We start from the raw sequence: 19,014 nt of genomic DNA, 5'->3' as shown, positions 1-19,014 counted from the left end.
TTATTATTATTGTTTTTTTTTTGGAAATATGATTTAATAGTAAAAAGCTAAAATGAAAAATGTGAAAACTAGGATTGAATAATAATCTCTCGAGTTTTGTTTTGTTTTACTTCATAACATAAAATTATTACAATTACCCTTCCTCTATTATATCTCGTAAGCTTGAGGACTGTGAAACAATTTCTTTGTAATGTGTGAAATAATTTCTTTGTAATCAATATTTTAATAACAAATTTGATTTTTGATTGCATACTTTAATATGTTATGAACCATTCTAGCAAAAATACCCAATTTGAAAACAAAAACAAGTTTTACTTTCGCTCGGATGAGTATTGTACTCCTTACTCTCACGTGACCCTATAAAAACAAGACAATAATTGGTTGTTGTTTCTTTAAATTATTTTATTAAATTCCATAATCTATCAAAATCTCTCCCCAAATCTTTTTGAATTCTTTATCTCTTTGAATTCTTTTTTTAGATTGATTGGGGTTAAGGGAGAAAAATGATGTAACAACGTTAATCAAATATCCTAAAACTTCTTCAAATTACATTCATCTGCAAAAATGACACAATGGAAGAGAAATATTATACAATTTACGCAACTTTTCAATAGAAAAAATGAGGTTACAGTACTCTTCAAATTGAGAAGAAAATTGAAGATGAGAGAAAAAGAAGGGAGTGAGAAGTTATACAGAGAGAGAAAAAAAGGGAGAAAAGTAGTCCAACCAATCTAAAAAAGAATTAAAAAAGATTTGGAGAGATTTTGATGAGATTAGGAGATTTAATAAAATAATTTTAAAAAGCAACAACCAACACTTGTCTGGTTTTTATCGGGCCAATACAATACTCCTCACCTTTAAGGTGGGAAGTTTTTTCCTTTAAAAATTGGTTTCAATTTTAGAAAATGTAGATAACAAAACGAAAAGTGGACTCGTAAACATTAGACATCCATTTCACTCGTCTTTATCCACAGAGTAGAGTAGTACCATTATACACAATCCTTGGAGAACATTTTCCATTTTTCAACTTCTGTGAACTCACAATTCAAGAGATGATTTTCACATAACTCCTTGGATCTTAAAAGACTTCTTTAACCTATCAACTTGAAACCAAAGATGAGTCTGCCTACAAACCACTGTATAAAAGGGTTGCTTACATTTGAACCCTACTCTGCTCTTAAAATCTCTCAGCTGTCATAACTGCTGGTTGAGTTTCAAAATTCCTCCTAGTAAGATATGGACCATTTCTAACAGCTTCCTGCAACTGCAGACAATTCAGTTTAAGCATTAGCCGGAGTATATATCCGCCCCGAAGTTTGAATTTACGAACTCAAACAGAAGAATGTCACACTGCTTTTCTACCAAATTAGAAGACATGGACAAAAACATCATTTCAGATATTGAGTAACGACAAGAAAGGGATGTGTAGTAGTAGTAAGTGGGTATGTAACTAAGCAAGACAAGGCTCCTATACGTGGGGAAATTTTTCAAGAGAGCAAATTCTGACAGGAGGGGAGGCGATTTTTTTGTTGCATTTCTTCACCGTTACGATATCTTTCTGTCCCTTTTTTGGTTTTCCGGTCTATAAGTTATCTCCCCCTCCCCCTATTTTAAGGTATTATTACAAAGGTATGCAAATATTATATCAAAAAGACATTTCCTTCTCAAAAAACAATCAGATATGACCCCCATGACAGGAGCCCAGCACTTCTATGGGTACTACTATAGAATAAATTGCCTGGAAAAGGAAAAGGTTCAAGAAAAGGATGAAATATTTGGGCACATGAATTCATTTGGATCAACATCTAACCTTCGAAGCTATTCCTGCAAGGGCAGGATCGCCAGTAAGCCTAGTTGAAGACATGAAGGCCTTGTGGATAGCCATACAACAATTATATCTAGCTTCCATTCCTGCAAAAAGAAAAAAGAACCATGTGATTGGGATTAGCATCTGATATAAGGGAAAAATTGCCCGAATCTACATGATTACATGTCAACCCATATGAGAAGTTGAATCTTAGAAAAGCGGAGTGAATTCAATTTTTTATTTTTTTCAAATGTATCTATGAGTGAAATGCTTTCTGGAAGACGCTCCTTAAGAGCACCGCAGAAAGTAGCTGCACGCTACAAAAATCTAACCCAAACAAATGAGACCAGACTGTAGTAATACACAGCAACGTTTTGTAATAATTTCAGTGAGGAATTAAGATATGATTCATAAATAAATGCAAATGATTTATATAAATGTCTTCGATCAATCAAGAGCCAAAAAAAGGACTTGATCACAAGAGCATTGTAATTACCAACTGCATGTTTGAAATCACGCGGAGTTCTTAAGTTGCTTTCACAGGATGGAGAAGGCAATATGTTCAGCACAGCTGTTATTACAGCTGGGTAAAGTTGATTTGCAAAATTTTGAAATTAATTTTGAAGAAAGGATGTCGAACATGAGTATAGGCCAACACTAACCCTATTTTGTACATGCTTACAACATTTCTTTTGAAGCAGTAGCATGCATTTAAAAGAGTTGGCAAAAATGATATTCTATTCAACTGAACGAATAATGCAGATTTACATACAGCAACGGCTATCAAATCATGGCTGAAGAAATAGATACTCTCTAAATTGCAACACTGAAAGAGCAGGAGTATGCTTGCATTATTACTGCTATTGATAGATAGTCAGAATAGTAAGATCTATGCTTGCATCGCAGCAGTAGTATTTCTATTAATGCATATACAAATACAACAATCATGCACAGAATATCTTATCAACCTTAGGACAAGGATGCACAACAGGGAAACGTGTATACCTATTTTCGTAGTCTCAGTACTTGCATCAGTCACTATATTTATTATTTCTTGTTTCGAGCAGATTTCCATAAGGCACCAAGGTCGAGCCACCAACCCAGTTATCATTCTATAACTCTGAAGAAAAATTTTATATCAATGTCTCATAAATTTAAATACATAGGAAGCTAGATACCTTTGATGCATAGAGAGCTAGGACCAACATAGTTTCAGTCTAGGATAAGAATATTGTCTGAACTAAGATATAACCCTCGAGATGTGAATCTAGGGTGTGTCTAAATGGGGTATTTATTCTCTAAGCATCAGAATTTTTTGCCATCTCTATCTTGCACGAGATAATGTGTAGCACCACATATCTATATCTAAATCTTCATACATACACCCATCTATGTGTGCACATCTCTTTTTTTAGCACTTACGTTCACCTTTTTTTTTTTTTTTTGAAAAATGGTCCTATATTAATTGTCCATACACGGGGATTGCAAAGTACTCCTTCCGCACAAGAATAAAAAAGAAAATAATAAATCACGTCAGTCCATAGCATGAACGGTCTTTTTTCTTTTGATATTAAAATACCTTGCACCTTGCAGCATTTTTGACACACCCTGTTTGAAACCGAAGACTATTTTCTAATCCAATGATATTAGGTAACAAAAGCTTAGGCACATAACCTAAATGAATTTTAAATTTATGTACTCTTAAATCCAAGGGTCGTTTAATTTATGTCATCTTGAAGTATTGGCTTGTCAGAATCTCATGATGGCTACCTACCTTAGGAATTAGTAATTCCTATGTGTTTTATGGCACCAAATATTGTAGGGTCAAGCGGTTGTCCCGTGAGATTAGTTGAGGTGCGCGTAAGCTGGCCCGAACACTCATGGATATCAAAAAAAAAAAAAGTATTGGCTTGTCAGACATTACATATTTTCTTTTTAGGGAAAATTTTCTAAGAAACTAAGAGCAAGCTCCTTGAAAGCCAATTAACAAATAGATTAGGGATTCCCGAAGGCAACAAAAAAGACTCAAATACTCACCGCCAATCGAATCTCAGAGTCCTGCTGAAGGACAGCTAGAAAAAGGCCCTGCCATAGCAACTCGTTAAAACTTTTACAAACTATAATCACGAAAGAAATGAAAAACAATGTCAAAGTTGCTGCTTGCTAAAGCTAAAATAAGGAAAATGGGACAATCAGGTTGAAGCATTCTTGATTGAGAAAAAAATGATTCCCTGCAGACGCTCTAACAGAACACTAAAAAAATTGATGCTTGATGACTGCTGTCATCTAAAGTCTTGGTTTCCTATTCAAAGAGAGAAAAAAAAAAAAGATATACATCTAAAGTTCCTTCCTAGTACAGACCTTTACGATAGTGGTAACCAAATAATTTATGGAGCACCAACACCATACATCTTGGCAATCAAATTAAATTCACGTGCATTAGTGATTAGCCAACAACAATTCTTGTTTCATAAATCTGTTACATTTGGAAGCCTGTTGACCTGTATGGACCTGACTCCATTACTAACAGCTTAAGCATTTTAAACGCTAACATGGAATGAAACATAGGAATGTTCAATCTCAGCAAGTGCAGAAGGATTCGTTTGAAATGGAGTGATGTGTATTCTGCAACTAAAGCAGAGTAGATATCAAGTTCCAAATTACTTCAGACATAAAGCATACCAAAGCAGGAAAACATTATCAAAAGAAATGAACCCTAAATCCTTAACTTACTGATGGCATAATTTTTGAACTTCTGGATGCAATTTGATACATCAAGTCCCGCAAATTTTCTTCTGCCATATCATTCAGCATAATATCATTCTCAGATCGGGTTTCTCCACAGATATTGCCAAGAGCATGCATGGCTGCCTGTATTGAGTTGAAAATATAAGCAAGATATAGTAGGTACCCAAAGTTTCAAATGTCAATGTTGATAGAAAATGTCGATGAAAATATTAATAAAATGTCGATGTCGATGAATATTTTTTATAAAGTTATAAAAATAAAAAAATCATTAAAAAATTTAAATTGTTAACAAATAAACCTTTCACAATTTCTAAATAAGTTAAAAAGATGATTAATATTAATATTATGTCTATATTAGCAATAGTTTTCATATCTTGTTGATTATTTTTTACAATATTATGAAAGATTGATTTACCCCTAATATCGATGTCGAATTCATGGACACATGAAAATGTTGATGGAAATGTCGACATGTCGGACAAAAATTTAATACCCACATGCATATATTAGTAGGTTCTCACCTAGCATTAATATATAGTTGGCAATGGCAGATTCCAGTTCACAATCACAAACATCTTTTTAAAACAATATCCCCTTCCATGCCAAGAGAAAGCTTTACAGAAAATATAAAAGGATGAATACTTCTTTTATTTTTTGATAACCGCTCCCTGTTTTATTTTCCAATTATTTCTTCAATTAAATAAAAGAAAATACTAAATAATAGTACGAATTATCTTATCCCATTCGGCGTTCGGGAAGGATGAATCGCTCCCGAAAAGGAATCGATTGATTCTCTCCCAATTGGTTGGACCGTATCACAATCAAGCCGCCCCCCTACGACATCATCAAATGATACAAGTCTTGGATAAGAATCTACAACGCACTAGAGCCCCTTTTGAGGGGATTATCTTGGTGAAAGGATTAATATTTGGTCTATTCTTTTAGTAATAATGGAACAATTCTATTCTATTCGTAGGAACAAAAAGAAGTAGATCTATTCTATACTCGATAAGTACCAATACGCAATGGTCCTATACCTAGGGGCACCGCACTTGTGCTCGCCCCAAACCCAACCCAGAAGATATCAAGGATTTTTTTTTTTTTTTTTTTTTTTTTTTTTTTGTGTATAAATCTCACTTGAAGGTTCGAACTTGAGACCTCTGAGATGGTGTGACCAAAAGACCCCAAGTTCTTGCCAACGTGGCCACCCCCTTCGGGGATAAAATAATGAATGTTTTTTAGAAGTAAATTAACAAGAGAAAAAGTGAATACCAAAATTTACAACCTCACAATCCAAAAAATTATTCTGAATTTCATATTTGCTGTCAATATCATAGCATTATAGGAAAAATATCACTATTCTATTTTTATCATTATTGAAAATGTTATCTCACTCTACTCTCCCAATTTATATTCCTTGCAAGAACTTCACCATAGAACTTTCTCATCCTAGCAACATTTAGTTTCAAGGGCTTATGACTTATCCAAATTCAATCGTTTACAATGCTAGCTGAAACACCTAGCTTTTCACCATATACTTACCATACCTAGTGGTTTAATCAATGAGAAAAGGAGGTGAGGAGAAAGCAAAAAAAACATAAACCAAAGAGTTAAAAACTACTTACCAGCTGTTTACCATGTTCATGCCGATCAAATGCTGCATGAATTAAAAGCTTCACACAAGTTGAGAAACTTGACAGCAGTAAAGTAGCTCCCCGATTAGCTGAGAGAAACAGAAATTGGATCTTTACATGTTGGCTTTGGGGGATTACATGCTTATAAAGATCTAAATAAAGTTTCATGATGATGCAAAACACCTTAGTTTCACAAACCAATAGGTCGCTTAGAATGTTTCGGGAGGTTAGTACAAATCAAACAGTGATCAAGTGTATTTTGTTCAAGGATAATTCATATTTGCACTTGTGCCACATCTCACATTAACAAAAAAAAAAAACACCATTATAAGTATTTTTTAAAATTTAACTGTTCCAGTTTACATCTAAAGTATCTTTCCATCATCCATAAAATGGTAAAGACCAGAAACAATAAAAAGCTACGAGTATTCTCCATATAAAGGTTGAGGTCCACATGCAACATCTTGTTCAGATTGAGATTACGCAGTTCCAAAAGTAAACCTAATTATAAGCTCATACATTTTCTTAAGAAACAAATGATTTTAATGGAATTAATTCATGACAAAACCATAGCCAAGAGGAATAGAAAAAATTCCTCCAATTGGCTCAAATTAAAGAAAGAACATAGTTAGAAATACCAATAATAGATAAATAAATAAAGGAAAACCTGCCCATATTACTCGATGTAGAGGTAACAAAAACAGAAAGATCCTACAATAATTCAAATCTCTTTCCATTTCTTGGAAGGTTATTCTATTCCCCACACTACCAACACAGTTGATCCAGTCCAAAGGATTTTAGCCTTCTTATTTAGGAGATCGCCACACAAAAATAAAGAAAGAAAGATGTCGATCCTCCAAGGAAAACCTAAGTTCAGGCAAAAAATAATCAGGTGCTTGATTCGAAGGGCACCAAAAGAACAAATGGTCCACAATCCTGTGTCCTATCATACAGGCTGCACCAATTAGGGGAAAGGAGGTTAGATTTCTACCTTGAGTTTTGGCATGAGTATTGAACCCTCTCAGCATAAGACTTTAAAGGAAGACTTCTATCTTCTTAGGATAATTTTTATTCCAAATTACTGTGCAGAAATCTGAGGAAAAAAAATCCACAAAGGAAGAAAAAGAGCCTGAAGAATCACCCTTCCAGCTTTTGGCATTCTTTCAGGTTAGTGACACCTTTCCAACTTATACATCAGAAGACCCCACTCAATGGCCTCTTCCACATTCATGTTCCTTTGGTTGACGTTCCATAAATTCAGATTGCTATCCAGCAATCAGCAATAGAAGTATCAGGATTAAGTCCACTGCCACACCAGGGCTCCTTCCAGCAGCTCAGATTTGCCCCATTTCCCACCACAAAATAAATATTCTCAAGCGGCAAATCCCTCTAACCAAAAAAGTAAATTTCCAAGGAATTTTGAAACTAGCATTTCCTCACGCCAGACATAGCAGAAGACTGAACCCCAGAAAAAAGTATGTACTCCGTTGTTATGACATTGTACCTTATGTGCCTCGTGTTCCAATGGAACAATCATTTCACAAGGAGAGATGCAATCCCTTTTCCACAAGTTCCCCATTCCCATATATACAAACTCCTCGGGTCAGGTACCAATATTCCACATAACCAAATGGAAACCTCCATACATGTTAGGACCTCAAAGAAAAGTTCCTAAATTATATCTATTACGAGCGCCTACTGCAAAGTAGACACCTCAATGGTTACTGTAAGTTCTCTATATGACAGTTAAAATCTGATCATAGAAGATATTCTTCATTAAAAGAATGCCAATGGTTTGCATCCAATACTTGTATTTGTGGCCATATACTAGTTTTCAAGTTCATAATTTTGTGTTAAAAAAAATAAATAAATAAACAAAAACAAGATAACACTTAACATGTTTTAAAGAGTTCAAGGTTTATTTTCCTGGATATACACTAGTCTTCATGCATTTGCAAGTACATAAAATTGCAACTCCAGTTGCACTCTCTCTCTCTCTAAAAGAAGATATGGTAATATAAATCACAATCAGAGTTGCTCATATTAAATAGACATATCTTAGACTACAAGTGGCAGTGGCTACACTTACTTGACCCTATTTGACCCAGTGCTTCAAATGCAGATTCACATACATTTACATCTTGACCTTCTGATGACCCAAGAGCTTCATCTATAGCAGATATTAGAATCCTTACGCCTGAGAATATAAAAAGCAAAACACCGTCAAAGAATTTTGTCATCCAGAATACTATAAATTAGGCAATAGGGTCACCAGTATGTTATGATTATGGATTATTGTCAACTGCTTTAACAAAATCAATAAGAGGTGCTAATATCTCAAGTAATTTTCATTTTTTTTTTAAGGCATGAAAATCAACAGTGGAAGGCACTAAGTCTTGAAAACTTTTACTTGTGAAGTGAAATGAAATGATCCAACTCATAACCTGGCTTTGGACATTGTTTATGCAAGTTTTCACCCAACCTTGCACAAATTTTGTAGCTTTCATCTGAATGATATTTGTGCAAAACCTCAATTGAAATTATGATAGAAGGCGTGTAATTCCTTCCATATAGGTCACTTATAGAACATGAACTTCATGATCTACACATATAGTTACACCAATGGCGCTTAAAAGAGTAACGACAGTCGATAGGTCCTATGGAATATGGGTGTCCCAAAAATGCTCAATGAAAAAAGGTTTGCCATGTGAGACATTTGGCAAATTTATTCTTATTCGTGCCTTATCTAATTCTTAAAGAACTTCAAATCAGATGATGATGCAGCGTTACAGGTCAATAAAATGTTCAGAAAGTCAACTTATTTCTTACAAGATTCATCTACAAGCAAGTACATATTCTCTTTTGATAGAAGTCTTCCACTGATGACCATTGCTCTTGACCTTAAGATAGACTCCGTTGATGAGTTGCTGCAATAAACAACAAAAAATTATGAACACCATCACCGTACAGAGTCGGACCATTTGCTTGTATAACTGAAATTTATAATTCTTTCAATGAAAACCTGATTATAGAACTTAGTAGTTGGAGAATGCTGGTCCTTGGCAAGAACTTTGTACCATGTTCAATCTCCACTAACTTCATCAATTGGAGATATAACAAAAATATGTTACAAATTGCATAAAAATGAAAAACCAATATATCAGAATGAGAGGTTTAAAGATGGTATGATATAACAAGTGAAGAACAAAAGAAGCAAAGAATAACTCATGATGATGCGCCCTTTCATGCATATTAGAGTCATAAAGTAAAATCCTGGACATAGTTCTATAAACCCAATCTTGAGATTGAAAATGTGCTGTGTCATGTGGTTATACTTCAAATTTTCCATGCACCTTCATTGACGTAATCTACAATGATCAACCATAATGGTTTTTCTTGCATTATCAAACCACTAATCCACTACCATCTTACTGCTTAACTTATTCCAGGAAGTCAGACAGGCAGTTCATTTTAGCCATGACAATCAAAATCGTGTCTGTCTCAGATTCATGCTAAGAATCCTGTCACTGAGATTGCAGTAACTCAGCTTGTACCAGTATACTAACATTAAAAAAACCTAAAGGGATAACACAATCTATAACACCATTTTTTTTGTATGTTTCCCATTATGCTACCAAGACCAACACGAAGAAGAGATGGGGCAACAGACATGTTCGTGAACAAGAAGTTGAGGTGTAAGAGAGAGTAACCTCGTACAAGAGTTCCAACACGCTTAAAGTTACAAGTGTGTCATTTGAGTTGTTGATTTCACTTTCCAGTAGATTTAGTAAATTTGAATTGTATATTGCTGATGCCACAGATCTAGAAACAGAAAATAGTTTCACTACCAGTGCCATAACTCGAACTCTTCCCTGCAAATTTTTAACTTCAATAAGAAACAGAAGCACAAATCACTAGCAACTAAACTGCAAGTGGGAGATTCTTCTAAGTAATGGAGCTAAAAAGAGAATGAATAAACATAATCTCTAGCAAAAGAAAACATGATTGAAACAAATTTCGCAAAAAATGATATTCACCAAGTTTAAATGCTACCCAATAAATGTATACATCTCAAAGTCATAGTGCCCACTACAATACCAGAGATGAACATGTTGAAGCTAGAGTTCCTAGGTGAGTTGCTTCCGTTTCATTTGTTGGGAAGATAACTTCCTACAGAGCAATAAATTGCAGTCAGTTCTGGCACAAAATATCTATTGTAACAACATGTAGGACAATTTAAAACCAGAAAGAGCAGATAATTAACAGCTATTTGTATAGTATACGTACCATTCCCTTTGGAAATGCAGCCAATTTCTTTATTGCATCCATTGATGAGTTAGCAACTTGTTCATTACTACAAAAAATAATGACAACCTCAGGTGTACCCCCACTCCAAGCTAAAAACAGATTAAATATATAGACTCATATCTTGAATCTACGAAGAGCTGAAAGTTGTTCTTCCTTTATTTTGAAATTAATAAACTCAATATGGAGCATGCAGAGAACAACATCATTTGCTCCATTATTCATGGCTCTAATTAGATATATATTGCTTAGGAGTTTTATGGTTTTATCAGCTAAATGCTGCTTAACACAAAGAAGACGAGGGAAAGGGGGTTGACATCAAATCCCTAGGGTTGTCAATCATATAACTCAATTATATAATAGTTCTGTAGAAATTAAGAAAAAAACGTGTGTAAGGTACAGGAATGAGAGAAGAGAATATTGTTTGCATAATACAATAATTCTTTAATGATTCAAGACAGCTATTCTATTTATAGTCTCAATACATTTGTAGAAAAGGTTTAAGTAGAAAAAACTATATGAACAATAAGTACTTAATTAAAAACATGCACATACATAACACGATCCCAATACCATCCAAAGCTCAATAACATTTATAAACTTAATACACAATCACCAGCATGTGTTCTTACCCATTCAGAAGGCACTCGAGCAAAAGTGGATAAATTCCATAGTCAATAATTAGTTGTATGGCCAAAACCGCATCATTATCAGACTCCTCTAAAAGGAAAGTGACCTGAAGAAAATATTCAACTCTTAGATTAGGAATACAAATGATTATAACTTGCACAGTGATAACAAACAAATGAAGTTCAGAAAGAAAGGGAAAATTAATTGACGAGAAACAAGGATAACTAGTTGCACTAAATAATGGCATACGAATACCTACCGTTTTACAAGCTAGATCTCTAACTGTTTGAGAATCTGCTCGCAGTCCAACCTGTATAAAAGGCTGCAAGCAGGCGAGGAAGAGGGAAATATAAACAATTAATACAACTACCATAAGGCCGTCAAAGGATCCTAATACGACTGGCCATGGATAGAACACAATTGACAGTATGGACTAGCCTCATGTAGTCAAAAGTACAAGATAAAAGAAGAAGAATAATGAAACGGTATTGCACTTGAACCCAAGTAGAGTGATCTCCACTGAATTTATACTCAATCCAACTGACCCATTAACACATGATTAATATTTAAAAAATAAAAATAAACATCCAAAAATCCGCCGCCACGGCACCCTCTATAGTATCAGAAAATTGAGCACGTCCCAAACATGAGTAATAGTACAAGGAAAGTGTCCAATACCATAAAATGTGGGATAAAGGAAGCACCATATTTGGTTTTGAATATCCTGTCGAGACAAGCAACCAACGTGTTTTCCAGACCAGGAGTTTCTGCTTTTGTTTGTAAAGCACTTGCAGAAGTGAACACCAACCCAAGTCACAGACAATACAGAAAAACATAGCAATGACAGTAAACATAACACAACAGCTCAAAAACAGTCGATCAAACAAGATATGCTAAGATTTTCGTACTTGATGATGACGGGGAGAGGAAAACGGTCGAGAAATTCCTTCACCGAGGCATCAGTCCGAACACCTGTGCGAAGGGGAAATGCTTAATAGAATCAGATTCTGATGCATTTTTTGAGTATAATATATATAAATTGAAGTTGAATTTCTATATCATGGAGTTAACCGGGGTAGCTTGCGAAGTCCGCAGCTGCTTCGAGCAGTTGAGTGGGATCATCCACTGCAAATTCCTCCATTGTTCTGCTCACGGAGTTTTGCTGTGAAAGTGAAAATGAAAAAGGAGAATCGTGGGAGTGTTTGGAGTATAATCTTCAGTCGGTTCTCGGTTCTGGAATTGTCACATTCGAGCGGCGGATGGAAGTCGCCGCCCTAAAACTGTTCGTGTCACGTAACAGTTAATATTACAATTTAACAAAAAAAAATCAAAATCAAATCAAACTTTATCCCTAAATAGGCTTTTATCATTCTTTTCTTTAAATACAATTAAACAACAACTCAATGATAATTGACTAATCCTCCGATATTAATCGTTAATTACTATTAAGAGGTTTATACATTTACATTTTAGTTAAAGATATATTAATTTCGACCTAATTCAATATATAAAACACTCCTGAGTAGATAGCGAAAACGAACCTAAGTTGACGATAATTGACATATGAAATAATATAAGACAAAATATGTATTTATATATATATGCAGTATAACATTGGTTATTTTTAATATATTTACATTACATTTCATTTATTGAATTGGGTTGTTTTTGTAACATTTTAAACTTTATGCTATATTTGAAAAACACCTATGTATATCGTGTTGTTGACGTAACTTCCATTTTGTTGATATAAAATTTTATGTTTAGCTACTATTTTCGTCTCTTTATTTTTTAATTTTGTTCATTTTGATTATTTACTTTTCAATTTTTGTTCATTTTAATTATTATACTTCTAAAATGTCTATTTTTTTTCGAACAATTTGATCTCTATTTGTAAAAATTTATACACAATAGAAATTTCATAATACAAATTTATGAATATATTTTAAGAAATTTGATACTAAAATTGTGAGTTAAAAAATAAGATGAAAATGAAAATGAATTAACCAATATAATAATTCATTAAAAATACGAGCGTCAATGAACATTATAAAAATACAGTCATTAAAATGAACAAAAATTTAAAATACAAAGATTAAAATAGATTTTTAAAAATACAAATACTAACTTGAACTAAAACTAAAAGTAGGAGGATGGAAATATTATTTAGACAGCAAATTTTAAGAGCTAAAATACAAGGAAGAGATCATACAAATGCAATTAAAAAAATATTTTAACGTATTTTTTTTCCTTCTACATTTTACCATACACGTGCCAAAAAAAATAATATCTTTTTTTCGGAGGAAAAAAAATAATAATATCTTTGATATGTTTAATTCTGCAGCTGAATTAAACATATTTAAGAAAAAAAAAATATCTCGGATTTACCCATATTTAAGGAGTATACCCGAATACCCGACCCCGGACCCGCAGAGGGCCCAAGTTGTTCTCCTCTCACAACAAAACCTAGTCGCGAGTCTCTCAACTCTCGTTCTGTTTCTTCTTAGCAATAGTTCATCACTCTCCGTTCAAACTGGTCTTCTGTTTTCGGTTTCCACTGGCCAAAGGTAAAGTTTTTCTTCCCTTTTTCCCCTCATTCGGCTTTCTCTGGACTACCTCGTTGGGTATTTTGTTACCCATCTATATTTTTCAGCTGAATTTAAACCAAAGTGAAAGAATTACGTTAGTTTGCTGTTATTCATATGGGAACTAAGCTTGTGCTACAGGAGTTACTTTTTTTTTTCTTTTGTCTCTCTTTTTGCTCTCACCGGAACGCACGAGCATTAAAAAGAGATATTTGAATGAAGTAGCAGTGCGCGTGAATTGTTCGACGAAATGCCCAAATGGAGTTATCGATTGGTTTCATTCTTTTGCAATCGTCTTTCATTCCCTTATTGGATATTGAAGTGTTGCTTTGCTATTTGCTAGCGTAGGGACTTAGTTAGCTGTCAGTATGAGCAACGAATTTGGTGCTTTTAAAAGGGCAGAAGAATACAAACCCGCACCAGAGTTTGAGGAAGACGATAGGGAATTGCTCGCTGATATCTCTTTGTCTGACTCCACTGAGCTTTGGCTTATTCAATGGCCTGCTAATCAAGTAAGATCCTACAAACTAATCCTTGAAAACATAATAGCTACCTGCAATTTGGGAGAAAATATAATAAAGAATAGCCCATAAAATGTACCTTCTTTCAAGATTGTAGTTTGTTACAGTACAGCCATTGCATGTGTTTAATTTGGAAAGGATTTATTTTTTTCTTTATTGTAGCCCCCTGATTTTGATGGGCAAGAGTTTTCTCTCCAACTTCATCATGATGGACATTTGGGCAGCTTTCAGGGTTCATCTGGTAATTATAATTTTTTTTGGTGCTATTGTACGCCAACAATCTGATCTCGACATTATTTTCTTTAGCTATTCTGTTCCTTTTCTTACAATATTTTCAATGTATTATTTGTTACCGTCAAAAGGAAAATCGTATGATGTGGTCAGCTGTGTGGCTCAAGAACCCGAGGCTTCTGTTTTTCTACCATCTTCATCAGACACCAAGTTAGGTAAATGCCTCCTATTTCTATTCTAACAAATTTATCTATATTCTGATTTTGTTTCACTTTTACTTCACATGCCAGTAGTATCAGTCTCTCCATTGCAGCTACATTCTCTCTGCCCTTTTTCTTGTTATACTTGGTGGTACTTGCGCTTTTTCAGTTGTAAACTCCATTCGTGCTACAGTTTGAGAGTCCCTATATTTTATATTAGGATTTAGGGCATTGTAGTTTCACTTTTAACACTAATAACAGTAGCGTCTAGATTTCTAGCTTCTCCTTTGTCCCGAGCTAAATCTAATTCTGTATGTTTTCACATGACCGTATAGTTGACGAACTTTTAATCTCCTTATGTCATCAGCATCTGTCGTTGCTGGTTCTGTCTTAAAATTTTATTTGTCAGCTGCGATACTCAAACATTAGATTCAACTTTCTGCTAGGCTCCAATGGAGGAGGTTTTGTTGTTCCCTCATTTTCGGGATAAGGAAAGATGTTTTTTTGGTAGGCTTGTTTCTGTCCGATTTTGTGGGAGATATAGATCAAGAAAAATAATGGAATCTTTAAGGGTGGAGAGATCCAAAGAGTATCTTTTGGAGCTTATTAGATTTAATACTTCCTTGCGTGGTCATTTTATGAATTCTCTTGTAACTATGAGTTAGGTGTTCCTTGTTGGTTGGAGCCCCTTTCTTTAGGTGTGCCTCTAATAGAGCTTTTTTTTATGCCCTTTTCTAAGCTTTCTTTTTTCATTTGTGTCAATGAAAAGCTTGGTTTTTCATAAATAAAAAAACTTTCTGCATGCCTAAATGTTTCGGAACGAGAACGAACAATGTTGTTCATCTCAATTCAAGTCCAATTGTCTCTTGATGTTTGTTCACATCACATCATAATATTCTAGTGGCATGGTCCTTATTGTATGAGTAGCTTTACCATGCTTTATTTGATAAAATTGTTTCCATTTTGTGATTCTGTTCTTATATCCTTGAAGTTGGAAAGATTTCCCGGCGGATATCTCTCGTGCATTATCCAGAACCTGAAGAACTCGAACAGGCCACAGCTATGAAATCAGCGTTTCAGAAATCTTCTGGAATTTCGTTGACCACATCTTCTCGTCAAACTACATCCCGAACTCCACACTCGAGCAGTAGAAGAACAAGCTCTAGTAAACCAAGGAGTTCAGTGTCTGAATATGAGGAACCATCAAAGCCTTCAAGTCGAAAACGGGAACCGGAACCTTCCGAGTCCAAAGATCATTTGAAAAAGGATTCATCGAAAAGAAAACACGCACATGAACCTAGTAGATCGACCGACCGGTCGACTCAGAATTTGGGACGTAGTCATAGTGCAGTAACTTTTTCAGGGGCCTCCGGGCAATCTAGCGAAGGTAAAACAAAAAGGTAAAAGAAATGAGGCTTTCTGCAAACTGGAAGTATCCATTATGTTTTGACAGGTTACTAAAGTATGTCCATACTCTTATTTCCCATTCTTTTCCTTGTTTGGATTGAATTTTGGAGCAGCAATTTTATGTCATGGGAAGTTCTCTCTCTTTCTCTCGTCAGCTTTAAGGTCCAAAATCCAATTTCCCAATGATTTATGGCATTTTTACACGTACTTCAAATTAACTTTCTGAATTGGCTTAATGGTCATCGAGTTTCATGAAAAGTAAAGGGACAGGATCTAAATAAGGTCAAAACATTACTTACATCTGTAGAGTTAGATGTTATATCTTTTCACTCATTTATAAAATAACACAATAAATTAAAGTTCACCGACTAAATAAACGTTATAAAGTTTAAAAATTGAATCGGTATTTTATAAGATGAAACATAGAATAACCCGAGAAAGTTTATAACCTATTGTTTCGAGTTTCTGGTAAGAGAAGAGGGAGGGAAAAATATTATTGGCATGGAAAGGACATGGTGTAGGATATTACATAGTATTATTCAAGCTTTTAAATATCAATGTCGATGAAAATGACGATAAAATGTTGATATCGATGAATATTTCTGTAAAAGTTAGAAAAATTAAAAAATATTTAAATGAACAAATAAACATTTTTTCATTTCTAAATTAGTTAAAAATAATTAATATTAATATTATATATATATTAGTGACATTTTGTTGATATTTTTCATATTTTGTCGATTTTTTTGTACTATGATGAAAATGTCGATTCACCCCTCATATCGATGATGTCGATGGATATAGATATGTCGATGGAAATGTCGACGTGTCGACCGATATTTAGAACCATGGTATTATTTAGGGTAGAGAGAGAAAAAGAGGATGAGAGAGAAACAAAATAAGAAGAAAAAAAAAGAAGTGGGGGAGGGGAGGCCCTCCAAATTAAGGGGTGGTAGCCTTTTTGTGAAGGTCCAAAAGGCTACCAATATAGATCAAAATCAAATCCAATCACCATGTGAACTAATTGTTTTGTTTTTAATTTCCCTCCTGACCTAATTCAACTCCCAATTAAATGGTCTCTCTATTATTGTACTTTGGAATTCAAAACACAAAGTACCAAAAAATGAAAAGAAAAAAAAAAGAAAAGAAAAGAAAAACAACAAATTTATAATGTTAACATAATTCTTCTTTTTCATATACTGCCTGGTGCTAAGAGTTTTGAGAAATTTTGAATGGGGACGAGTTTCAAATGTATTCCATTGTATGTTATTACACGAAAATAAAATTATTTGATTTCAAATCGTATTTTCATTTTAAAAAAAAAAATCTTCAGAACTTTAACTAGATTTTAAAGACTTTTAAAGTAAATTACTTATTTAACTTTGTCATGTTTTAATTTTTAATTAATAAATTAAAGATTAAAAGCTTATAATAATAATTTTTTTCCTTTCTAAGAAATATTTGAACAAAGAAATCTAATTATATTTATTTTAAATCATTCCAATTCCAAACTAGATAAAAAGTTTTAAGTTATTTCTTAAACGTTTTCTTGGTGTGAAAGTTAAGGGTAAAAAAATATAACAGTAAAGTATTGGTTATTATAAGTCTTTAATAGATTTTTAAATTTTTTAAAGATTGTGTTCTCGTCTTTTAAGGTTTAAGCGTATTTTAATGCAAGGCGTCAACACACTTGGACACCTAATATGATGAACTTTCAATGGATGTCTCTAACCCTCCTCGATTCCATTTTTCAAATAATTAATATATAATTTATTAACATATTTACTAAATTGTGAATATAATATTAAATATTTTTAAAATTAGTTATTTATATTAATAAATAATAATTCTAATATATTTATTATATTTTTTTATTTTTTAAATTTCAAAAATAATTAAAATTAATTACAAAATCAGTAATTTTTCTGCGAATATCCACGTCCCCGATTCTTTAATTGGATCTCGATTCCCGAACAGAAGAACAAAATTGAAATGCTGGACTATAAATCTTCACGAACACAAAAATGAGAGAGTATATTTTACTCCCGTCCCACACCATTGTTTTATCTACTTTATATATAATTTTTTTTTCTCTAAAATATATTTTCAATTTTCTAACTTTTAAAAAACAGAAAACTAAAAACGTTTCCCATATATTTTTGGTTTTTTATTTAAAAAAACAAAAAAAATTATCAAACAAATATGGTTTTATTTTAATAAACTAAAAACTAAAAACAGGAAACAAGAAAACCAGAAATAAATATCGTTTTCAAACAAACCCTAAATAAAACAGTTAGTACGTCACATCGACATGAAGATATAAACTAACCAATTGAAAATTTAAGAACTTAAAGTTAGAAATTTTTAAGAGTACAAGAATTGGATGTACGGACACAACCTTGAAATTTTAGTAAACTTACATAAACCCAATTTTTAAGAGTACCCGAATTAGATGTGGACAAACATGTAATTTGGTAAAAAAAACTATTTTTTTTTATAGTTCTCAAATTTTAGTTAGAATTTCAAAAGTTTTTTTTTAATGTAGATTAGAAAGATTAGAAATTTTTAATACATTAAACATTTTTTAATTCAACAATTATAAAAGTGGAGGATCGAATCAATTGATTTTGAAATCGTAACCGGTCGTTATAGCTATAATTTTTTTTTCCTTTTTTGAAACAAGTTCGTTAGCTAGAAATGACTTTAGTATATTAAACCAAATTAATTTTGAAGTAGAGCACTTAAAAAATATATAAAATGTCAATCAAAGTTGAAGTCCTTTTTTCTGGCCTAAAACAAAATTTTTTAAATATAAACAGTAAATTTAAAAAAAAATAATTAGCTAAAAGCATTTTCAAGTAATTTGCCCACTTCTAAGGTGTTTTTAGTTGTTTGAAAAATTCATTTTAACATTTTGTCAAAAAAAAAAATGTTAGGAAAAATTAC

At 33.1% G+C, this 19,014-nt stretch overlaps 2 protein-coding genes across 3 annotated transcripts; one reads left to right on the top strand and one right to left on the bottom strand.

The window, feature by feature from the left end:
* Positions 1-927: 927 nt before the first annotated feature.
* Positions 928-12,441, bottom strand: LOC111010386 (ARM repeat superfamily protein). 2 transcript variants are annotated; one of them, XM_022283771.2, is made up of 17 exons: positions 12,196-12,439; positions 12,033-12,096; positions 11,803-11,911; positions 11,384-11,446; positions 11,127-11,230; positions 10,477-10,543; positions 10,288-10,359; positions 9,900-10,061; positions 9,212-9,285; positions 9,019-9,116; positions 8,279-8,386; positions 6,181-6,278; positions 4,541-4,678; positions 3,845-3,892; positions 2,813-2,927; positions 1,811-1,911; positions 928-1,264 (listed from the first exon to the last, which is right to left on the bottom strand). In XM_022283771.2, exons 1-17 carry the CDS (start codon positions 12,263-12,265, stop codon positions 1,178-1,180), a joined length of 1,578 nt encoding a protein of 525 aa, XP_022139463.1. In that variant the 5' UTR covers positions 12,266-12,439; the 3' UTR covers positions 928-1,177. The 2 variants fall into 2 exon arrangements, 1 of the variants encoding a protein (XP_022139463.1); XR_015788892.1 differs by lacking the exon at positions 928-1,264 and adding an exon at positions 3,582-3,684 and having other exon boundaries at positions 1,887-1,911; positions 12,196-12,441.
* A 1,110-nt stretch (positions 12,442-13,551) lies between these two features.
* LOC111010319 (mediator-associated protein) lies at positions 13,552-16,222 on the top strand. Its single transcript, XM_022283674.2, has 5 exons — positions 13,552-13,691; positions 14,058-14,221; positions 14,393-14,471; positions 14,593-14,676; positions 15,653-16,222. The coding sequence occupies exons 2-5, from the start codon at positions 14,078-14,080 to the stop codon at positions 16,063-16,065; spliced, it is 720 nt and encodes a 239-aa protein (XP_022139366.1). The 5' UTR covers positions 13,552-13,691; positions 14,058-14,077; the 3' UTR covers positions 16,066-16,222.
* The last annotated feature ends 2,792 nt before the right edge of the window (positions 16,223-19,014 follow it).

Source organism: Momordica charantia (genome assembly GCF_013281855.1).
Source record: "Momordica charantia cultivar OHB3-1 chromosome 11 unlocalized genomic scaffold, Mcharantia_2.0 BLBB01000011.1, whole genome shotgun sequence".
Taxonomy (NCBI): domain Eukaryota; kingdom Viridiplantae; phylum Streptophyta; class Magnoliopsida; order Cucurbitales; family Cucurbitaceae; genus Momordica; species Momordica charantia.
This window is presented reverse-complemented; position numbering and strand designations above follow the sequence as displayed.

Excerpts from the sequence above, each read along its gene's own strand:
- LOC111010319 (XM_022283674.2), top strand. The coding sequence starts at position 14,078 with ATGAGCAACGAATTTGGTGCTTTTAAAAGGGCAGAAGAATACAAACCC. Across the intron at positions 14,472-14,592 it reads CAGCTTTCAGGGTTCATCTG|GAAAATCGTATGATGTGGTC; the intron begins GTAATTATAATT and ends TACCGTCAAAAG. Across the intron at positions 14,677-15,652 it reads TTCATCAGACACCAAGTTAG|TTGGAAAGATTTCCCGGCGG; the intron begins GTAAATGCCTCC and ends ATATCCTTGAAG.
- LOC111010386 (XM_022283771.2), bottom strand. The coding sequence starts at position 12,265 with ATGGAGGAATTTGCAGTGGATGATCCCACTCAACTGCTCGAAGCAGCT. Across the intron at positions 9,117-9,211 it reads CTACTAAGTTCTATAATCAG|CAACTCATCAACGGAGTCTA; the intron begins GTTTTCATTGAA and ends TGTTTATTGCAG. Across the intron at positions 3,893-4,540 it reads GTTCAAAAATTATGCCATCA|GGCCTTTTTCTAGCTGTCCT; the intron begins GTAAGTTAAGGA and ends TTGCTATGGCAG.